Below are 24,186 nucleotides of genomic sequence, written 5' to 3' on the forward strand. Positions count from 1 at the left end.
GTTTTTAAGTAAATGCATTTTGTATTTTATCCAGGGTGATTTTTTTTCTAAGTTTTATTTATTTAAGTAATCTCTACACCCAACATGAGGCTTGAACTCACAACCCTGAGATCAAGAGTTGCATGGCCTTCCAACGGAGCCAGACAGGTGCCCTGCCAGAGTTTTTATTTTGATTTTAATTTTTTAAAGATTAATTATTTATTTGAGAAAGAGAGGGAGAGAGAGAACAAGCAGGGGTAGGGGTATGGGGAGGGGGAGAGAGAATTCTCAAGCAGACTCCCCACTAAGCACAGAGCCTGATGGCAGAGCTCAATCCCTGGACCCTGAGATCACGACCTGAGCTGAAATCAAGAGACAGCTGCTTAACCAACTGAGCCATCCAGGTGCCCCACTTCCAGAGTTTTTAATTATAATCTGTAGGTAAGAAAATATAGTGAACTTAACCTAACTTGATCAAAGCCAAAGTTTTCAGAATATAGTCAAGAATTTTTATTCTTTATCTTTTTATGTAGAAATTCCTTTACATAAGGTTGATTATTGTTTGTTAAACATGAAACCATCCCATCCATCAGAGAACTCAGTTTTACATCAGTGTTCACACTTCGGATACCTTTGTTCTTTTGTGAAGTCCAACATCTGACAGAGATGAGGAATCTCTCAGTAGTGACTGAATTTATCCTGCTGGGCATCCCCCACACGGAGGACCTGGAGAGCATGCTCTTTGTCCTGTTTTTGGGCTTCTACATCTTCACTCTTCTGGGGAACCTGCTCATCCTCCTGGCGATTGTCTCCTCTACTCGGCTCCACACCCCCATGTACTTTTTCTTGTGTCAACTGTCTGTGTGTGACATATTTTTCCCTTCTGTGAGCTCCCCCAAGATGCTCTTCTACCTCTCAGGGAACAGCCAGGTCATCTCCTATGCAGGCTGCGCGTCCCAGCTCTTCTTCTACCACTTCCTGGGCTGTACCGAGTGCTTCCTGTACACGGTGATGGCCTATGACCGCTTTGTCGCCATCTGCTACCCTCTGCGCTACACGGTGATCATGAGCCACAGAGCGTGTGCCAGCCTGGCCGTGGGGACCTCCTTTTTTGGCTGCATTCAGGCCACCTTTCTAACCGCTCTCACCTTCCAGTTGCCCTACTGTGGCGCCAACGAGGTGGACTATTACTTCTGTGATATCCCTGTGATGCTGAAGCTGGCTTGTGCTGATACCTCAGCCCTGGAGATGGTGGGGTTCATCAGTGTGGGCCTCATGCCCCTCAGTTGTTTCCTTCTCATCCTCACCTCCTACAGCTGCATTGTCTGCTCCATCCTGCAGATTCGATCTACTGAAGGCAGACGCCGTGCCTTCTCCACCTGCAGTGCCCACCTTACCGCCATCCTCCTCTCCTTTATGCCAGTTGTCCTCATCTACCTGCAGCCCACCCCCAATCCTTGGCTCAATGCAACTGTCCAGATCCTGAATAACTTGGTCACCCCCATGCTGAACCCCTTGATCTATAGCCTCAGGAACAAGGAAGTCAAATCATCTCTGAGGAATGTGCTACAGCAAGTAGCCTTCCTTCCTGGGAACTGATAGAGATTGGTAGCTATACTTTACCAGCACCACACTGCTTGCAAAGATTCTTCCTTTTGTGTGATGTAGAGCACAGATATTATCAATGCCCCTCTTGCAGATAAAGAAGCTAAGGTTTGAAGTCATAAAGTGAATTAAGTTCGCATAACTAATAAATTATCCTGCCCAGGAAGGATGATCTCTTCCCAGTTAGCCAGACAGCCTAGTCCTTCTTTTCCTCACTCTGTTTTCTTCTCCTGTCTTCCTCCTACCACATCCTCTGCTTCTTTCTCCTTACTCTAACCCTTCTTCATTTTGGCTGGCATGATTATCTAATTACACTCTCAAATGCTTGCATCAGATAAGCCACCATTTCGTGGTCTAGGAGTTGTTGAAAAATGTGCGCTTCTACCACGGGGCCCCAGGTGATGTTCTGTGACTAGTGGAATGTAAAGAAGCTGTGTCAAAGAAAAGAGCTTCTGGATGAGACCTGAGGCAGGTTTTTTTTTTTTTTTTTTAATCTTTTTTAAAAATTTATTTTCAGCATAACAGTATTCATTGTTTTTGTACCACACCCAGTGCTCCATGCAATCCGTGCCCTCTCTAATACCCATCACCTGGTTCCCCCAACCTCCCACCCCCCCACCTCTTCAAACCCTTCAGATTTCAACCACAACAACCACAAAGTCTGTCTGTTGGTCTTGGACCTAGCAACAGTCCATGCCTGGGAGTTAAGGCAGTGGATAAAAGAGAATGTGGAGACCAAACAGGCAGAAACTGCTTAAGGGTGATTGATTCTATTGTTTTTCAGTACTACAAATCTGAGTTTGCCTTTGAGCTCCTCAGCACAGCCGGGGGGGGGGGCAATACAAAGTCCACTACTACTACTGCTCTATGCTCTATGGCGTTGGATTCTCTGCTTACCAAAAGGCTGTGACTTGAGTGCTCTTCCTTAACATTCTTTTGTTCTTTTGCCTAATGAGCTTAGTATGAGAGATGTGCCTTTCCAATCCAAACAATAATTTGAAGAAAAGAAAGGAAATGAGAAGGAGGTCACGGGAAGAGAAGGGAAGTGGGACAAGGGAAGAGGGCAAGATGAGAAGGAAAAAGGGTAATGGCAATGGAAGAGGGTGATGGGAAGGAAAGAGGTGATGGGATGGAAGGGGGTGATGGGAAGGAAAAGGGGTGATAGCAATGGAAGAGGGAGATGGGAAGAAAGGGGGTAATGGAAAGGAAGAGGTGATGGGATAAAGAAGGGGGTGAGGGAAATGGAAGAGGATGATGGGAAGGAAGTGGGGGCAGAAGCAAAGGCAAGTCTTCTTTCCTCTTTCTTTCCAGAATCAGAGTTCATTCAGGGAATCTGCTAGACTGAACCAGACACAACACTGGGGCCTCATGTAAGGGTGATGAGATGATGCATGTTTTTGAAAGGGAGAACATTTTTCTAGTTGCTTTTCTGTTTTTTCTGTGCCTTTATTTTTTCTACCACACATGCTCCCTCCAGTCTTCAGCCAGACAAATTCAGTCTTCTCATCAAACACCTAGTTAAAATATAGTTTTTTATGTGAAACTTTCTTCATCCTAGGCACATCAGGCTCCCACTTCTCTATGTTTTGAATCAGACTTTACAAACTCATCAATTCATTATGCTAGAATAAGTTTTGGCAAAGCATTTTCCAAGAGTAAAAGTAAAGTAGGTTCAGTGAGGTTAAGGACAAAGAGTCAGTTAGGGACTGACAGTACAAAATTGACTGCTGAACAGATGAAGTTTGGTTCTCTTGCCAGGATCCTATGGGGGGCTGTCTGTGGCAGCAGGGGCAGGGGACTCCATTCGGGGCTCATCCCAGAACCCTGAAATCATGATCTGAGTCCAAGTCAGATGCTCAACTGACTGAGCCACCCAGGTGCCCCAACATGGGATCCTCTTGAGTGAAAGGCTAAACACTAATTTGTGAATGTGTAGGGTAAAATTCCACAAAGCTAGGCAAAGAAAAGTTCTGAAACAATTATAACAAGTAGGGGCTATAGGTAAAAATATTTCAAGTACTTGCTTAGAGCTAGAAATCATTCAAGTTCTGACCTTCCCAAGTGATGAAGTCTTAGAATATAGATAAGGTTCAATGATGTAGAGCTTGGAGCAAATGGACAAGAAAGAATTCTTGAGACATCTTTGGTGTAAAATGGTGGGACAGGACCCGTGCTCAGAAAGAACTGCTGCCCCGAAGTTGTGAGGAGTGTTCCATTATATACTTGCAAGTTGGGATGAGGTCAGGGATGGCTTAAGTCTCTAAGGAGATCATTGTATGATAACTATACTGGAATTTAAAATTTAAAAATTTTAATTTAATTTAAAAATTTAAAAATAAAATTAAAAATTAAAATTAAAATTAAAAAAATTTTCCAGACATATAAACCTTTCTAAGCAAGGTTTCCAGGACCTTGAGGGTCTAGCTATTGTTGGGGAAAAGGTTATTCATTACCAGTAATAAAACCTTTTCATGAGACCCTTTAGATGTATATCAGTGGGCCATATGCTCGGGAATGATTGTCAACATTATCTTGGAGGGTTTAGAGATAAAGTTTCCAAAAAAATTGTTAAAGTAGACTTACAGGATCCTGGTTGGGGGTAGGGGTCGGTCAGGCTAGGATTGCCCTTTGACTTAGCAAAGCCTTAAGGTGGGAGAAGTTAAGTCCCTAGAGGAATGTCACTCTGCCTATTTTAAGGGCTTGTTAGTGGGTAAGGAAATTTAATAATTTTTCTTCTGCCTGTTTCCCACATCACAAGTAAAGAAGATATGGGACATTTAGTGGAAATCCAAAAAGGTCACAGTTTAGGTGTGTGGTTATTTTTCCAAATAACTTAAGCACATTATAGAATCAAAAATTACCAGACATAAAACACTTATCATGATGAGCACTGAGTAATGTATAAAATTGTTGAATCACTATATTGTATACCTGAAAGAAATACAACATTGTATGATAACTATACTGGAATTTAAAAATTAAAATTAAAATTAAAAAAATTTTCCAGACATATAGAGAAACAGAAACACAAGGCCCATAATTAGGATTTAAAAGGTCAATACTCAAAGACCTAGAAAAGTAGAATTAGTAGACAAAAACATTACAGTTATTTTAAATTACATTCTATATTTCCAAAAGGTACATATTATGTGTTTAATGATTTAAAAAGTCTAAGGGATATTTTCTTAAAAATGTTCTACCCTTATAACTATTATCTGGAACAACAGCAATGACAAAACCACACACGAACTCAAACACACATATATACACGCTCGCACAGAACTGTGGGAAAGAGAGCCATGTTTTTAATAATATGCATATGAAATATCCACTTAAATAAAATATTGTAAAATCCTATAAAATCAGTGGGAAATACGTCATCTGTATGAAAATAAGAAATGATTTTTCATATCCTCCTAGAAAATAAGAGGTGGATAGAACGTAACTATCAGGTAAAACAGCCCCCCTGCCTCTCAAAGGAATTGTTTAAGACACAGAGAGGCTAAATGGCCTTTATAAAATAACATGCAAAGTCAGAAGAAGTGCAAAAATAAAAATGAGGTCCTCTTTCAGCCATCCAGTGTTGTTCCTCATAAAAATTAATATCTAACTTTAGAGTAAAATTCTAGTGATCTTGTCTGTTTTAAGAAAAGGATGTATAATGCTTATTTTGTATTTCTTATTTGACTCATAGTTTGAAAGTGCCCTGAGGAGAGGGTCATGTGCCAATTATAACTGTGGATTTGTATATTTCTCTTTTTATCTCTACCAGATTTATATTTTGATATTCTTTTTTAAGATGTTATTTATTTATTTATATAACAGAGAGATAGATACAGATATTTATAGTTATTTATTTAACAGAGATAGATACAAGCAGGCAGAGTGGCCGAGGGAGAAGCAGCCTTCCCTCGGAGCAAGGAGCCTGATGTGGGACTCGATTCCAGGATGCGGGGATCATGACCTGAGCAGAAGGCAGCTGCTTAACCGACTGAGCCATCTAGGTGCCCCTATATTTTGATATTCTATCAGGTGCACACACATTTACATTTTTAGATCTTCTTGGAGGATTTACCCCTTTATTCCTAACCAATGCCCTCTTTCTTCCTGATTCTGAAGTGGATTTCATTAGATGTTAATGAGCCACGACATCTCTTCCATGTGTACAATGCTTTACTTTCAAGTCATTTGTGTCTTTGGATCTAGAGCATGCCTCCTGTAGACAATGCAGAGTTGTAACTTATTTTATGCAATGTGACAAATCCTGTCTCCTCACCTGAATATTTATGTGTTCTACTTTTTAGCGTTAGTTTCTCTTAAATGTTAAGTGAACCAGTGATGTAACCCCTAAGCCTTTGTACTGATTTGGGTTCATGCTCAGATCTCTCCATGGGGAAAGAATGAGTCACACAGTTTGCATTATGCAAGTTCCTGTAACAGAGTTCTCTTTCTGAATCAATGCACTGGCCTTCAGGTAATGGATTGATCTCCCAGGTAGCAGGACCATGTCAGAAGACTGATAATATCTCCAGGTGTCCTGATTCCGTTGCAGTTAAAAAACAAAGGAAGCAGTCTGTTCATGCCCATCACCTTGTTGAGTTTGGTTACTGTGACATCCATTCTCAAAAGAACGATTTCCTGTCTGCCTGCAGACAAAATCAGGTTTCTGAGCTTGCAGGGCTGAAGGTGGATTTTAGACCATGAGGAACACACCAGGATCGTGACTATCTTTCTGCAGAGCCTCTTGGGACAGCCTGTCAGACTTCTCCTAGTGACGTACTTTATCTATGTAATCGAACGTCTACACAATTCTACTGCTAGAACTGTGGAAGACAAAGGCTAAGGCATTTTCTGGTGGAGGCAGATTTCAGGTACAAGTCTCCTAAGTCTGGGTTCTGTGCTCTTAAGATAATTCTTAAAAGTTTCCACTAAGTAACTCTGTTGGCAGATGAGAGAATACTAGGGACAGGGCATGAGGAGAGAGGGAGGTAGTTTAAGTGTTCTGCCATTTTTAAAAACTCATATTCAATTTCCTACTAGATCTGCAATTTTCAATATAAAAATTTTAGGTTTTTTCACCATCACATTTTTAAGCAGTTAGGTCTTCAAGAAAATGAGCCCTGTTAATTTTTTTTTTAATTTTATTTTTTATAAACATATATTTTTTTTTCCCCAGGGGTACAGGTCTGTGAATCTCCAGGTTTACACACTTCACAGCACTCACCATAGCACATACCCTACCCAATTTTTTTTTTTAACATGAAACTTCCCCAAACCTGCCTCAAATAGCTCACTGTCCTCAACATGAGAAGCATTTATTCCTTTTCTCTGACCATTTAAAAAGAAAGATGCCCTTTGTGGGTCCATTAGTGAGTGATCCATGGATGTGGATAATGTTACTATTCCTAAATAGATTGTAAAGTTGCATGCAGAAATGGATGTGTATTTTCCTGAGATTAAGAGTCTCCTAATTGTTTGTCTCCCTCCCCAGTCCCATCTTGTTTCATTTTTCCCTCCCTTTCCCCCATGACACCCCTGCCCTTCCTCTCAAATTCTTTATATCAGAGAGATCATATGATATTTGTCTTTGCCTATTGACTTATTTCGCTTAGCATAATACCCTCTAGTTCCATCCACATCATTGCAAATGGCAAGATTTCGTGGTTTTGATGGCTGCATAGTATTCTATTGTATATGTATACCACATCTTCTTTATCCCTTCATCTGTTGAAATCAGAGAGGGAGGCTAACCATACAAGACTCTTAACTATAGGAAACAAAGTGAGGGTTGCTGGAGGTAGGGTGGGGGGGGATTAGGTAAATAGTTGATGGACATTAAGGAGGGCACATGATGTAATGAGCACTGGGTGTATATGCAGCTGAGAATCACTAAATTCTGTCTTTGAAACTAATAGTACACCATATATTAATTGATTTTAAATAAAATTTAAAAATATAAAACAATTATATAAAAATCCATCCTTTTCAAGAATAACCAATGAACAAAAGGAAACTAAAATTTAAGATACCATTTTCAAAAGGTACCAAACAAATGAAATCCTTAGTGATAAATCTGGCTTAATTTTATATAAATCTTTAGAATTGAAACCTTGTTGAGAGAAATTAAAGAAAACCTGAATATACCGTACTCTGTATCAGCAGACTCATTATCATGATGCTAGTTTTCCTCAAATTTATTCATAGATTCAGTATGAATATAATCCTATTCAAAAGCCCAGTAGGCATTTTGCAAAGATTAATGAACTATTTCTAAAATTCATAAGGAAGTACAAAAAGCCTGGAATGGAAAACAAAACAAAACCTTTCATAAAGAAGAACAATGCTGCAAGGTCTACATTATAATCTTCAAATCATATTCTGAAGCTACAACTAACAAGACAGTGTGATATAGGCATCAAGATAGATGACAGATAAATGGAGTAGAATAAAAAAATTAGATCTACAGATAGATGGTCAATTGATCTCAAGAAAACCATTTGCCAAGGCAATTTGACAGTGCTCAAAAAATTAGACATTCTCATGCCAAAAATAAAAAAGAAAAGAAAAGGAAAAGAAAAAATAAAGAAAGAAACCATTGATCCACATAAGACCATGAGTGAATCTCAAAATAATTATGCTGAACAAACGAAGTCAAGCAAGGAGTTTATATAGTATGGTTCTGTAAGTTTAATAGTCTTTAAAGTGCAAGCTAGAGAAACAGAAAATAGATTCCTGGTTGCCTTGGGGATGGGTGGAGGAAGGTTGAGAGGAAGGATTACTAAGGGGGTGAATATGTTCATTTCCTTAATTTTGGTGATGATATGCCAAATTTACCTAGTTGTACACTTTAAAGATGTGCAATTGATTGTATGTCAGTCATACCTCAATAAAGCTGTGAAATTTTTGATAAAGAAATGAAAAGACAATTCATGACCATTTAGATTGGCAAAAATATCACATATTTGAAATTAAGACTGACCTGGAAAACTGCGTGGATATGTGCTTTCCACACCTTTTGGAAATCACAGAATGGAAACAGGTTGCTTATTCTTTTTCTCCTTGTATAGTTCTCTAAAATGGTTAGATGAGTTAAAAATAAAAAGTTCTTCTATGTTGGTGGATGATGAAATGGGTTTGGCTGGATTATAGAATATCAAAAATGCTAAGGAAAGTGCTGTGAATTGTGTAAGACTGCTGAATCACAGACCTGTACCCCTGGAATAAATAATACATTCTATGCTAATAAAAAAATGCTAAGAAAAAATTGAATAAAATTTTGTGGTTTGACAAAGCAATTTAATTTTCAACACAGTGTCAAAAGTTTGATATTTGCCATAGAATCATTATTAATCTTAACACTTAGGGGAAAAGTTTGATGTTTATTTTAAACACCCCAGGGATCAATAGGAATGCCTACTATATTGCCAACAGATATGAAATATGTCCTTTGTAATTGTTTCTTCCCTATAGAGTCCAACCACAGGGATGATAAACCCCAATGGGAACTTTCATTTCAAATCATCTCCTTCAGATCCAAATAGATCCAAATAAAAGTTTCCTTCAATAATAGAGAACTGAGGGTCAGTAGAATTACTTTTCTTGCTGTGCTTAGTTGGTCTTAAACTGTTACTCTTCATCAATACTCCTTAAATTCTTATGTGGAATCATCTCTACGATTTTGCCAGAATCAGAGAGATTCTGGGCCACTAGCGTTTGATGATACAGTTGTCTCATCAATGTGTGTGTGCACATGCATGCATTACGTGAGACCAAACAGAAGAACTCGCAAATGCCCAGCATCACTTAACCTGGTGGTAATAGTCAGGTAAGTCATAAAGCTCCATCTACCTTTGATAAGATATGGTAGTTGAAATTGAATTTTGGAAGGTAGTTAAAAATTCTCATGACCCATGGTCTTTGGACAAGACCGCACAGGTAGGCAGTGTCTGCTTCATGACAGCTGGGCATGAAGAGTATAATGCCTGGAGACTCTTTCTCCTTCTGCTGGTTGTTTGTCTGCTCTTCTGACTGCAAACTCTTGCTTTTCTTCCCCAAGAAAAGCCCAGTCGTTTTGATATCTCTCATTTATATTGAATTTTGAGGTTTACAGAGCATTTGCACATGCATTAATAATGTAATTTTACAAGGCTCAATGAGGAATTCCTCCTGTACTAAAAGGACACTGACATATTAACTTACTTACTATCCCATATCTAAGAGCTAGCACTTGGTTAACCTATAAATAAAAACCCTAGTTTCTGACTCCTAGCCCACCTCATAAAGTACTATACTCAGGGTCAAAAATTATGTCCTTTCCCACTTTATGCTTTTCCAACAGTGGATCACAGTGTCCCCAAAGCTAACCTTAAAAACGAAAGGAAGAGACTCCTGGCATTGTCTCTACACTTTTATTTATTCATTCTGCCTATTTTTTTCTCCCCTTATTGCAATCCTAGGATGAGAAATCTATCCTAGAACTTTACTTAAATTACATGTTTCAAATAAAAAATATTAAAATATTTTTTGAGGCTTAAACCTGCCAATCCTCAAATTTATTCAAGCGCCCATACTCCTCAGAGACACCATCAGTTAGAGTTCCTATTGTGTTAGGAGTTGTTTGAAGAATCTTTGTATTGGCTTCTTAATCCCCTTCACCTATTTTGCCCATTCCCCTACCCTCTCCCCTCTGGTAGCCACCAGTTTGTTCTCAGTATTTGAGATTATTTCTGGTGTGTGTGTGTGTATAATACTTTGTTAAGGAAAGAGAGATCAAATTATCTCCCTTAATGTCACAGTCCTCACAAGTATGTGTTTGGCTTTTTGTTGTTTGTTTGTATGTATATAGAGAGAGTGTGTGTGCAAGGGGGGAGGGGCAGAGGGAGAGAGACAATCCCAAGCAGACCCTATGCTCAGCACAGAGCCCAACTCGGGGCTTGATCTCACAACCCTGAGATATGACCCAAGCAGAAATCAAGAGTCAGCCTCTTTACCAACTGAGTAGTCCAGGTACACTCCACACAAGTATAATTTTAATTTTAAAATTACAAAAAATATAAAAAATTTTAGTATTTATCTGAAGTATAAATTTGAAGTAGTACACATCAAATCACATAGTTACAAAATTGTGTGTGGTAAGAAATTTTACCTATTCTTAACAATTCTCAAATCTATGATACACTATTTTTAGCTAGGGTCCAATGTGCTGTACATTACATGCTCAGAATTTATGTGTCTTAAAACTGGAAGTTTGTACCTTTTGACTATCTTCACCCATTTTGCCTAGAAAGAAACTTCTATGCAGACGCTGACAGGACTGCCTGTCAGTTGGTTCCCAGTTGGTTTGTCAGTTGGTTCGCAGACTGGCCCCATACACAGAGGGCATGGAGAGATTGTAGAAAGGGGCAGATGACTCCAAATAGGTAGATGGTCATTTAATAAACAAAGGAGCTTACTTATGAGCCTTGTTTTAGGCAGCCTCAGGACACTAGATCTCTGCACTCGCTTGCCAGAATCGTAAGTTATATAGAAACCTTAACTGGGTTCAGTCACATCTACTGTCCAGATGGTCCCAACATGTTATTCTCAAGACTACATCCTTAAAAATGGGAAGCGGCGGGGGGTGGGAGGTTGGGGGAACCAGGTGGTGGGTATTAGAGAGGGCACGGATTGCATAGAGCACTGGGTGTGGTGCAAAAACAAGGAATACTGTTATGCTGAAAATTTAAAAAAAATTTAAGAAAAAAAATGGCTTCCATTGTGGGGGTGGCGGCCACAGCATACATTCTGAGGACAGGGAAGGGGGTCAGGAGCCACTGATTATGTGGGTCAGCTTGTGTGTCAGCCAGCAGTCCCATCCTCTCAAAGACCTCCTCTAACAGACTCTCAGTTCATTCAGGACTCAGCTTAAAAATCGTCACTGCTTCAGAGAGTCCTCCCTTGAATACCTCTCTAATTACCAGCCTTTGCTCTAACATTGCTTTATTTTCTTCATGGTATTTCTCAACACTTGACTACAACTATTTCTTAATGGGCTTACTGACCTCCCCCATTACAATGTAAGCTTTATGAGAGCAGGAATTTTGTTCATTCAGTAAGTATCTTCAGAGCACAGAAGACTCTCAATGGATCACTGTTGGGTGAGAGAAGTATAAACTGTTTGAAAAAATATATGTAGTAGGAATTATTATCTCTTTTATGGATGAAGAAACTGGAGTTTATATGGGAGAAATAACTTGGGGCCACAAAGGTAGGATATGATCATGCCTAAAAATGAATCAAATTTGATATGTTGTAATAAACCCAGCTCTTCATCACATCTCAATGACTAAAACACAACTATACTATAAGAAATTACATTATATGGGGTCCTGGCTCAGTCGTTAAGCATCTGCCTTCAGCTCAGGTCATGATCCCAGGGTCTTGGGATCAAGCCCTGCATTGGGCTCCCTGCTCGTTGGTCTCTCTGTCAAATAAATAAAATAAAATAAATTTAAAAATAAATTACATTATATTCTCTGAGTCACAGGGTGCCTTTGGGGAGAAGGAAAATGTCAGAGTAATAGTAGTAACAGGGAATCAGAAAAAGTTTTGTGGAGGATGATACTTTTTTAACCAATAAAATGAGGCTTATTTTTTTAATCAGTTTTATTTTTATTTATTTAGTTTATTTTTTAAAGAAGTGTACTTATTTATTTTGAGAGAGAGAAAGAGAGCACAAGCAGGGGAAAAGGCAGGCAGAGGGGGAGAGAGAAGCAAGCTCCCAGTCAAGCAGGGAGCCTGATGTGGGACTTGATCCCAGGACCCTGGGATCATGACCTGAGCCAAAGGTAGATACTTAACTGACTGAGCCACTCAGGTGTTTCTAAAATGAGGTTTAATGAATCATATGACAATAAAATTTTAAAATTCATCAGTTGATAAGACCAAATATATCTTTATTTTATTTTTAATTTAATTTAATTTTAATTCCAGTATATTAACCTACAGTGTTATATTAGTTTTGGTTGTAGAATATAGTAATCAAACAATTCCATGTAACACCAAGTGCTCATCATGACAAGCGCCCTCCTTAATCCCCATCACCAATTTCACCCAAATCCCTATCCGTCTCCCCACTGGTAACCATCAGTTTGTTCTCTCCATTTCTTGATTTACCTATCTCTCTGGTTTTTTTCCCCTTTGCTTTTTGTTTTGGAGTCTTGATATCCCTGACCCTGGTTCATTCCAGTCTTTGTGACTGGAGGCTTATTTTCTTACTATTTTTCATATTCTCCTCAAAAAGGTAATATTCCTATTTCACACAATATCTCAAAATTAAAAAGCTAAATGGAAGATTTTGCATGGTTACATGGTTTGTTGTAGTTGTTATCTAAGAAGTTTATACTTTTTGGAATTGGATATTGGGAATCACTTTAGTACAGAATAACGTGTATGCGTGTGTGTGTATGTGTGCGTAAATGTGCACATACAAATCTTTGCTTTCTGTTTTCTACCTTAAAGCTATTGAAAGAACATAACCATCTCACTTACACATGAGGACAGACTACTTTAAGTGCTTACCAAAAGCTACAATACACTAATACAAAAGCTACACTACTCTAATATTCTCTCATTAACAACAGGAAGAAATCATCAGAGAAAGGGATTGAACAGTAATAATAATAAAAGTAGCATAATAATTAAAGCTGCATAGAGGTTATAATAATGTACTCAGTTAAGAAAAAAAAGTTGGTTCACAGGGGACATTGTTTTATTTGTAATAAAACAGGCAAAGATACGAGTTCTGACTCCAACACTTACTAGTTGTGTAAGCTTGGAATATTTACATAAACTCATTTATAAAATACAGAAAAGCTCTATTTTCATGTTTGGTGACTTAGGGCATGGTTTTACTTAATCTCTTTGTCTCTCAATTGATCTACAAAATGGATATAATAACAGCATCTAGGGTGCCTGGACAGCTGAGTCAGTTATTTGTCTGCCTTTGGCTCAGGTCATGATCCCAGGGTCCTGGGATCAAGCCTGCGTTGGGCTCCCTGCTGAGTGGGGAGCCTTCTCCCCATCCCTCTGTCACTTCCCCTGCTTGCACTTGCTCTCAATACCTCTCTCTCTCTTTTTGACAAATAAATAAATAAAACCTTTAAAAAAATAACAGTATCTATTTCATGGGGTTGTTATATAGCATAAATGAGATTGTAAATAAAATGTTCTTAATATTGTGGCTGCCACATGATAGGGACTCAGTAAATGCAAGCAACTCCTCTGTTAACTGCTCCTTGCTCTCCTCTTCTGCAGCCCACGGCAACAGCTTCCCTTCTAGCACTGCCCTGTTCCCACCATCTCCAGCGTGCCTTCATTCCTCTCCTACCTGGGTAATAACATGGGTAGAAGAAACAAAGTCAAAACCAGCAACTCAGAGCAGAGATGGAAAGCTTGGAAGAAACCAATGCTCTGTGAGACTGGGTCCGGGACTGAATGAGCAAGTTGAAGACACCAAAGCCACAAGGAGAAAATCATGGGATGCCAGTGAGGGAGAGGTTAAGTTCTGAGACATCAGAGGCGAACACAGGTTACTGTGCATTGAAAACCAACAAAACCTGGCAGCAGCTCTGTATAGTTTCTCTAAAGGAGACTGAATAACACAAGGGTTATTTTTCATTGCTAGAAGAGTCTGAAATTCAATCTGTGGAGATGAAATGAGTTTTACTTCTAAATGTCACATAGGAGTAATAAACACTGAAGCTAAATGAACCATCAACCTCTTGATAAAAGCTTCAACTGAAAGTCGGTTTTAGTCTCTCAGTTTCTGGAAATTCTGTGTCAGTTAGAAATTACATCATTCATCAGATCTTGGATCACCAAATGCTGTCAGATGACAACATGTGTCTAATATGAACCTTTTCCCTGAACCCATCAGCCTATGACAAGTGGAAGGATGGACACAGGAAATCATTCTTTGGTAACTGAGTTTATCCTTGAGGGGTTAACAGACCAGCCAGGACTCCAGCTCCCCCTCTTCTTCCTGTTTCTATTGATCTATATGGTCTGCATGGTGGGAAATTTGGGCTTGATCTTTTTAATCAGAATTAGTTCTCAGCTTCACACACCCATGTATTATTTTCTCAGTAATTTGTCCTTCATAGATCTCTGCTACTCCACTGTCATAATTCCTAAGCTCTTGGTGAACTTTGTTTCAGAGAAGAATCTCACCTCCTTTCCTGAGTGCATGACTCAGCTCTTTTTCTTCTGCTTCTTTGGCATTGATGACTCCTACATGCTGACAGCAATGGCGTATGATCGCTATGTTGCCATCTGCAACCCCTTGCTCTACAATGTCACCGTGTCCCACAGAATCTGTTTTCTACTAGTCACTAGTGTGTATACAGTGGGCGCCTTTGGAGCTTTGGTCCACACCAGCTACATATCCAGTCGATCCTTCTGTGGAACTAATGTCATCCACCATTACTTCTGTGACATCCTTCCCCTTCTGAATATATCTTGCTCAAGAGACTACACTAAGGAACTCTTGGTGATGATTTTGGTTGGATTCAATGTATTTGCATGTGCTTTAGCCATCTTTATCTCATATGCCTTCATTCTTTCCAGCATCTTACACATCCGCTCAGCTGAAGGCAGGTCCAAAGCTTTCAGCACCTGCAGCTCCCACCTTGCAGCTGTTGGGCTCTTCTACGGCTCAATCATCTTCATGTATTTTAAACCATCTACCAGTGACATAACACAGGAGAAGGTGGCTTCTGTGTTTTATACGACAGTGATTCCCATGCTTAACCCCCTTATCTACAGCCTTAGGAATAAGGATGTCAAAGAATCCCTTAAAAAAGTTCTAAATGGTGGGTTACTTTCTTGGTCAACATAGAAAACAGCACTTTTTAAAAGACCCAGCAGCTCTGAACATAGATCTTATCTAAAGTTTTCTTCTTGTTTTTAAGAGTAATCAATTAGTTTCAAGTCAAGGACCATCTTAAATTAAAAGGTCTGAATGATTTTTTGTGGGGGGATGATCATCCCTTCCTCTTTAGTCCCCCTACTCCCAACACCCAGTATCCTTTTACTATGTCTAGTCCAGCCACTCAGGAAACAGACTTCCTCACCTATACTGTTACCCAGTTTAAATACATATATATCAGAAACTTTCTTTCTATAATTTGTCCTTGTTAAACTGAAATTTCCTAATCAAATCTATTTCATTATTATTTATTTATTATTTTTATTATTATTATGTTCAGTTAGTTGTATTTTAAAGTTGTAATGTCTAATAATGGCTGAATATGTAAATGCCCTCAGGAGTTTGTATATTAACACACAAGAGGGTTACAGAAGCAATAGACATTGCTTAGTAGAATTTGAAGGGAATCCAGTTGCTAGTAAACAAGAAGAGATAATATTTTCATAAGACTTCCAGCTGTTGTTAGAACCACTGAAAATAAGATCTGTCTTGTGGAGGTGTCAAATGGGGTGAAGGCTGGGTGAGGGGATGGCAGAAAGGGACAAAATGATTTTTCATTTTTAGTTTTCACTATGATTTTAATTTACATGTTTTCTTTCCAACTTACTGCATACTTTGACTCCTTTCTGTTGAATCTCAAGATGACTTCCCTATGGATGACTCTCTTAATTATCCACTGTAATTCTCCCACCATTCAAAATAATCCCTGAACCTCAATACATCACTAAAATTCATTCATTTAGTCAGTCAATCAATAATATTTGCTGGGGAACTATGAGCCAGACAAACAAAATTTCTATCTTTTGATGGGAACATTTTATCCCACTGAATAGGGTTTGAACAGAAGAATGACCTGATCTGATTAATAGATAATTATTAGAAAATTAGATAATAATAGATTATTCTTACTCCTTTAACTGGATGGGCCTAGAAGCAATGAAATTCAAGTAACAAACTTTATGCCTATTATCCAATTTCTAACTATCACACTCCACTGAGAGAAACCAGGACTTCATGAAGAAATGGTAAACTCCAAGGTGGGACCTAAAATTGAAGATGAGCCTAGAATATGTTAGTATTCCATAGAATAAATAAGTGCCCCAATTTATGGAAATGTGTTAAAAGGAAAGACCTTCTTCTGGACAAATTTAGGACAATTTGAACATCAAAATGGCTTATGAAAGTCTATAGGTCCTTACTGATGTAAAAATAATAATGACTATAAAATAGAACATAGTAGAAAAGGGAAAGCTCTTCACAAAACAATATCAATGAGTAAATTTATAAGAAATTACATAATTAGGAACTTATAATATTGCAATAACCATACTAATAAATGAATTACATAAGAATCACCAACAGAAATTCTATGTAGTCTTGGTCATTTTTGTATTAGTAAAGAACTGAAGGAGTTCTTTTTTTTTTTTATAATGTCACTTGCATGTATATATGTGTATATATATATGCATGTGTGTACTCTTTTTAAAGATTTTATTTATTTATTTGACAGACAGAGATCACAAGTAAGCAGAGAGGCAGGCAGAGAGAGAGGAGGAAGCAGGCTCCCCTCTGAGCAGAGAGACCAATGTGGGGCTTGATCCCAGGGGCCTGGGATCATGACCTGAGCCGAAGACAGAGGCTTAACCCACTGAGCCACCCAGGCACCCCAAGAACTGAAGGAATTCTTATAAAGTTATTTTCCTCATTTAGATTATATGAAGATAAAGGAGATGATGTTTTCTAGGTTCCTACTCTATGCCTAACTAGATACTTCAGAATTTCCTACTTAGTTTATTAAATAAGCTTGATATGCAGAAAATTCCAGAAAAATAATGCAGATCTCTAGGGGTAGTGAAGCATATCTAATTCAACTTATCATTTTCTTAGTGATAAAACCTGAGACTCAGAAAGGGTCTTCTTTCCCCTCTATCTTCCCTTCTTCTCAGTTTATGTTTCCCCAACTCTGCATACTCACTCTCTCATAGGTCTCCACATCCCTTCCTACCCCCACATGTAAGAATGAGGACAATTTAAATTTCCTAGTGTCCATTTACTTAATATTGAAAGAAACAAAAATGTGAACTTCACTTACCAGTAAGGACGATAAACACAAATTACAGAATTATTAATCTAAATATAAATATGAATAAAATAAAATAAAATAAATATATAAGTAAAATATAAAAAAGCTTCCATTTAAAAAAAATCCATGAAATGAACATCAAAATATGGTAGTAATAGAAATTGCTGTATTCACAAAATTCTGGGAATTCTTACTAATGTCATCATTTTACGGATTAATAGACTGATGCTGAGGACAAATCTATATTCCTCCTCCTTTTATGACTGAGACTACAAATCACCATTAGTTAGAAATATTACATATATGGAAGAGATTAAGAAGAGATGCAACATACAACCCATCCAGAGTCTCTTGAATGTAGAATTTCCTAATCCTTTTTTGGATCAGAGATCATTTAGGTGGCCAGATGAAGAATTAGATTCTTAGAAAAGTATTTCTAACTATATAACATACATATGATTAAACATTATAATAAACTAAACTACTGATATCAAAATATTTAAAATAAATTTGTGATTTCTTTATTAGAGAATTAAATCACATGATCTGGTAGCAGATCTAATAATTACTATAATTTGAAGTAGTGATGGTTATAAATGTTCATGATCAATACTCCATTTCATCCTAAGAACCCCTTTGACATAAGTACAACTTCATGCGATGGGAAAGTAAGTGTGATTCTGTTGATAAAAAAGTTATATATAATTACATATTTTAACATGATTGGTTACTAAGATTTTGACTTGAAGGTAATGTTAAATTTTAAATTAAAGATTAGTTAAAATAAAATTCCTATCCAAGTGTTCAGACCCATAAACTCCAATTTAAGAAGTGCTTTTCTAATGGAAGCAAAGTCTCCAGAGCTCCATACTCAATCTTAGCAATAAGTTAAATTCTAAGACTATCCCAATGGGCATAACCTCCTCCTCTGAGTAGGTGGAGTAAATTCTGACTCAACACATAAAACAAAATCTCAGGAAAAAGCACAAAATTCTGTTCATCTATTATGAAGCACACACAAAATTCTCTCTTCCTTCTGCTCCCTACTCCCAGGATAAAGAAAAGTGGATAAAACATAACAAATTACTTAAATTACATCTAAAGGGGAAAATGAATAAGTTCTCAGATGATCTGGAAGAGGACTCCATGTGAATTCAAACATTATGTATATGGGAGATATACAGAACTATCTACATTGTGAATGAGCAATAGAAAAGATAACACATGGCAACTTCAACCATTCCAGAGGAAATAAAGGAAGGAAGGAAAGTTAGAAAAGTGAACAACACAGATGAAATGATCATTTTTTGTCAAGGACTACTGCACATACCCAAGAACACCTCTTCTCTTTCTAAGGAGACAGTAGGTATCTTGTTCAGCAGAGACATGAAACTCCCATACATCATGGGTATATCATATAGGTTATAATGATCAGAGACTAAGCAATTTCTTCCATTTAAAATTGGTTATTTTGCTTCTTCTATGATGATGATGATGCATGAACAATGAATCTTGGAGCACTGAAAAAATAAAATAAAGTTAAAAAAAGAAGAGTTGTATAATATTTTTGTTTATAAAAGTTTGTGAAGCACAAAACCATTTTAATAAAATGATTTTGGTCTGTTCTTCTGTGTATCTATGTAGCTATTTATCCCTTTATATATGATTATTTACTGATATTTTACTTTGTGTATGTAATAAAATGTGAGATAACTTTTACTGCTCTTCTATTTTACTTTTATCTTATTTGAATGTCTTTTTAAAAATATGAAGGGAGAGAAATCTGAGAGGGAGATGAACCATGAGAGGCTATGGACTCTGGGAAACAAATTGAGGATTTCAAAGGGGAGGGTGTGGTGGGGAATGGGATAGCAGAGTGATGGGTATTAAGGGGGGTACGTGTTGTGATGAGCATTGGGTGTTATACGCAACTAATGAATCATTGAACACTACTCTAGAAACTAATAAGGTACTATACAGTAGCTAACTGAATATAACAAAAGAATTAAAATAATTAACTTAAAAATAATTAAAATAAGCATGCATTTTTTTAATAAAAATGAAGCAATTCTAAAAAAGGTATCGATGGATTTGTCTGTAAAAAATAAAATGTTGTCATCTGTTCCTTGTGTAATGTGCCAGGAAATTTTGTTTTGTTTTTCAGTAAGTCTTTCTGTAGTTTGTTGTGTTTTTCTAGATTGTTGAGCCAGGAAATGGGTTGTGCTGAAAATGTGAGAGGACACCACTATATATTGTCTCTTTAACTTTCACTACACTGAGGAGTAAATGCAGCATTAAAACAGATCTGATAGTATTAAAACAATCAGTAGATAAGCTGAAGGAGAGAATAGTTACTGCAATGTCATCATGTCCCAAAAGATATGCAATGTGTTGATGACTGGGGTCTATATGGTGGCAGCGTTAGGAGCTGTACCCACATGATCTCCATGATCAGACTTTCCTCTTGTGGGGTATTATCATCCAGCATTACTTCTATGACATATTTCCTCTCCTGAGGCTCTCCTGCTCCAGAACATACCTAAATAAGCTCTTCATGATACCTCTAGCTGAATTCAATCTGTTGGCAACAGCTACCATCATCATCTCTTACATCTTCATGCTCTCCAACATTCTTTTTTTTAAATTTTTTAGAAGATTAAAATTTTTTTAAGATTTTTATTATTTATTTATTTGAGAGGGAGAAAAAGAGAGCACAAGCAGAGGGAGAGGGGCAAGCAGACTCCACAATGAGCACGGAGCCTCAAGAGGGGCTCGATTCCACCACCCTGAGCTGATGACCTGAGCTAAAATCAGGAGCTGGGCGCTCAACTGACTGAGCCACCAGGCGCCCCTCTCCAACATGCTTTGAAAACCCTCAGGGGCAGGCAGGTCCAAAGATTTTAGTACTTGCATTTCTCATTTACAGCTGTTGGAAACTTTTATGATTCCATCATACTTATGCATTTGAAGCAATCTCTAGTAGCAGCAACATGGCTCAGGAGAAGTTTGCCCCCGTATTCTACACCACCGTGGTCCTTACTGATCTATGGGGGCATCCCTTGAGCTAGAGCTTGAGAGATAAGGATGGAAAGAATGTGCTGAGAAAAGTCATGGGGAAGAGGTATGGAGGGCCACAGGGTAGCAGTCAGAAGCAGTAAAGGTCATGGTCATAGTGTGCTTCTTTCTCTTTAACTAACTTCCCCTTCTGTTTCTTAAAAGAAACATGCCATTCTAATCTAATCTGAATGTGAACTTCATTAATGGCTTTTTCAGATTTACTGAAATTTCATGTTTTTTCTCTTTTCTTACACTTGTTTATTATCATAGTATAGAATCCTAATATTGAAAAACCTTTCATTTTTGTAATAAATCCTATTTGGTCAGAGCACATTCTCTTCATATTCTGGGGCTGGATTCTGTTTAGAAATATATATTTAGATTTGCTATGGTGAGTGCTGTGAAGTGTGTAAACCTGGCGATTCACAGACCTGTACCCTTGGGGATAAAAATACATTATATGTTTATAAAAAATAAAAAAAAATTAATAAAAAAAAGTTGGACAAAATAAATAAAAGTTAAAGCCGATTCCACAGAAAAAAATATATATATTTAGCATTTTTGCTTTGATATTCTCAAATGTTATTTCTTCATAATATTTTTTGTTTTTATCACTTCTAGGTATCATGTGTTACTTTCTTCATAAAAATTCTTGGAAAATTTTCTTTATTTGTATTCTCCAGATTTTTTTAAACGTTTAGACTATTTTGTTTTTGAAGGTTGTCTAGAATTACCTTTTGAAAAAGTCTGGGTCTGATATTTTTCTCTGTGGTAGTTTATTGATAACTTTAATGGAAATTGATCTGTATTACTATTGCTGGTAATACAATTTGGTCAACTGTATTTTTCTAGAAAACTAGCCATTTAGCTAAGTTTCAAAGCTTATTTTTATAATGATATCAAATTTTTGGGATGCCTGGGTAGCTCAGTCAGTTAAGTGTCTGCCTTTGGCTCACATCATAATCCCAGGGTCCTGGGAGTTCTTCCAGTAGGAAGATATATTCTTGGGATTATCAAAAGGAGGAACACAAATAAAGATAAATAAGCTTTGTTAGAATAGTGGGATTTTGGCAGATCCAGACCTACTGATTTCATATTTCTCCAGTAGAATAATTTCCCAAGATAAAATCTGAGAATAATGCTATAAAAACCATACTGGCAAAGGCAAAAAAATAAAAAAAGTAAAGGCATAAAGGCAGCTCATTTCAACTGCTGGTTTAACATGTAACAATGAGCAAAGGGAAGCAACATGAGATGGAAGTTCAAATTTTAGAAATTCAATGGGACATTCCTTGGAGGTAGAGGAGAACAGCCGAGGGCTGCAAAACATCAGAGGCTTATTTCATTATAACCTCCCTCCAAAACAACAAATAAACATAGAAGAAATATTACATGAGACCCAGGATGTGTGAAAAACCCAGAAAAGACATTGTCTAGAGTGTGTGGTACTTACTTATGCAGTAAGACCACAAGCTTGGAAACACCAACCAGAGTTTGGTTCAGGAATCCACTGAGAACAATCTCCAACTGAAACAAATGTGGGTGTTATACCCTCCCTGTGAAGCATTTCACAAACTTTATTGCAACAGGTAGTGGAAACCCCACACAGTCCTGAAAATGCCTGCTCAGAGGTCCCTTAGTAGGGAACCATCATGTCACAAAACAGAGAGAGAAAGACAGAGACAGAAATGGGAGAGAGAGGAAGGGAGGGAGAGGTGGGAGAGAGGGACAGTCAACAAAGAAATAAAACAGAAATGAAGAGATTCTGAATATGCTGAAAAAAAAAAAAGGAAAACATTTTCTGTAAGACCTACTGACTAGAATTGCCCTTCTTGTTCTGTAACTTTTTACAACCTTGTTTCTTTTTCTTTTCCCCTCTTGTGTATTTGTCTCATTCCCTCAAGAATTAATGGAGCTGAGGGACAGTTACATATCTCTTAGCATTCTTATCAGAAGAAAACTCAGCACCTCTGACACAACAGGTATTCAATAAAGCAAACACAGAATATAAGGGGAAAAAATAGCACTGGAGAAAATATTCTCATTCCTCTTCTACCACAGTAAGTAAAAAATAAATAAATAAAACTATCTAAACCTTAGTTTTCCTGCCCAAAAATAAGAACACTAAAACCTGCTATACTAAACACATTTTTATTTCATTGAGGAAATGGAATCAATTATAGATGGGGAAGTATTTTATTTATTTATTTATTTATTTAAAGATTTTATTTATTTATTTGACAGAGGGAGATACAGCAAGAGAAGGAACACAAACAGGGGGAGCGGGAGAGGAAGAAGAAGGCTTCCTTCTAAGCAGAGAACCAGATGCGGGGCTTGATCCCAGGACTCTGGAATCATGACCTGAGCCGAAGGCAGACACCCAATGACTAAGCCACCCAGGGACCCCTAGATAGAGAAGTATTTTTGTTGTTGTTGTTATTTTTTTTTATTAACATGTAATGTATTATTAGCCCCAGGGGTACAGGTCTGTGAATCGCCAGGTTTACACACTTCACAGCACTCACCATAGCACATACCCTCCCCAGTGTCCATAACCACACCACCCTTTCCCTACCCCCCGGCCCCTGGCAATCCTCAGTTGGTTTTGTGACATTAAGAATCTCGTATGGTTTGTCTCCCTCCCGATCCCATCTTGTTTCATTTATTCTTTTCCTACCACCCAAACCCCCCATGCTGCTTGTCGACTTCCTCATATCAGGGAGATCATACGATAGTTGTCTTTCTCTGATTGACTTATTTTGCTAAGCACAATACACTCTAGTTCCATCCATGTCGTCACAAATGGCAATATTTCATTTCTTTTGATGGCTGCATAGTATTACATGACATATATATACCACCTCTTCTTTATCCATTCATCTGTTGATGGACATTTAGGTTCTTTCCATAGTTTGGCTATTGTGGATATTGCTGCTATAAACATTTGAGTGCACGTGCCCCTTCAGATCACTACATTTGTATCTTTAGGATAAATACCCAGTAGTGCAATTGCTGGGTCATAAGGTAGTTCTATTTTCAACTTTTTGAGGAACCTCCATGCTGTTGAGAAAGTATCTTTTAGTCCTCTGGTGAAACCATCAATAATATCACAATGCTAAATCATTTTTTGAGGAGCATGAAAAACAAATCCATGAACTTAAGTAAGAAATATTACTATGCTAATATTGTCCCTAGAACATAGTAGGCACTTCACTAAATGCAATTGTTCTTCCCAAAATAATCTGTTCAAAATATTACTCTATTGACTTCCCTCCCCAACATGAGGGCCACAAATTCTTTTTTGGGGGTTAAAAAAGAGTAGAGTCTTGGGTTACATGAGAATAAGCCATAGTCATCTAAGAGTCAAAGAATGTGAATGTTTCAATAACATAAGTAGGGAAAGGGCCCAGGGTTGGGATCAAAGGATTATTGGTGGGAAATTTCAAAGAGGAACTCTCGAAATGGGCCCAGGCTGATATTCACTAGTCATTACTGA

General features: G+C 37.7%; 2 protein-coding genes across 2 annotated transcripts; both read left to right on the top strand.

Annotated features, from left to right (window-relative positions):
• The first annotated feature begins 645 nt into the window (after nucleotides 1–645).
• LOC116874333 (olfactory receptor 149-like) lies at nucleotides 646–1,578 on the top strand. Its single transcript, XM_032869000.1, has one exon. The coding sequence runs from the start codon at nucleotides 646–648 to the stop codon at nucleotides 1,576–1,578; it is 933 nt and encodes a 310-aa protein (XP_032724891.1).
• A 12,918-nt stretch (nucleotides 1,579–14,496) lies between these two features.
• LOC116874370 (olfactory receptor 8D1-like) lies at nucleotides 14,497–15,532 on the top strand. Its single transcript, XM_032869034.1, has one exon. It carries the CDS (start codon nucleotides 14,504–14,506, stop codon nucleotides 15,458–15,460), a length of 957 nt encoding a protein of 318 aa, XP_032724925.1. The 5' UTR covers nucleotides 14,497–14,503; the 3' UTR covers nucleotides 15,461–15,532.
• Nucleotides 15,533–24,186: the final 8,654 nt, after the last annotated feature.

This window comes from Lontra canadensis, unplaced genomic scaffold (assembly GCF_010015895.1).
Source record: "Lontra canadensis isolate GAN:19392208 unplaced genomic scaffold, GSC_riverotter_1.0 scaffold36, whole genome shotgun sequence".
In the NCBI taxonomy this organism is placed as follows: Eukaryota; Metazoa; Chordata; class Mammalia; order Carnivora; family Mustelidae; genus Lontra; species Lontra canadensis.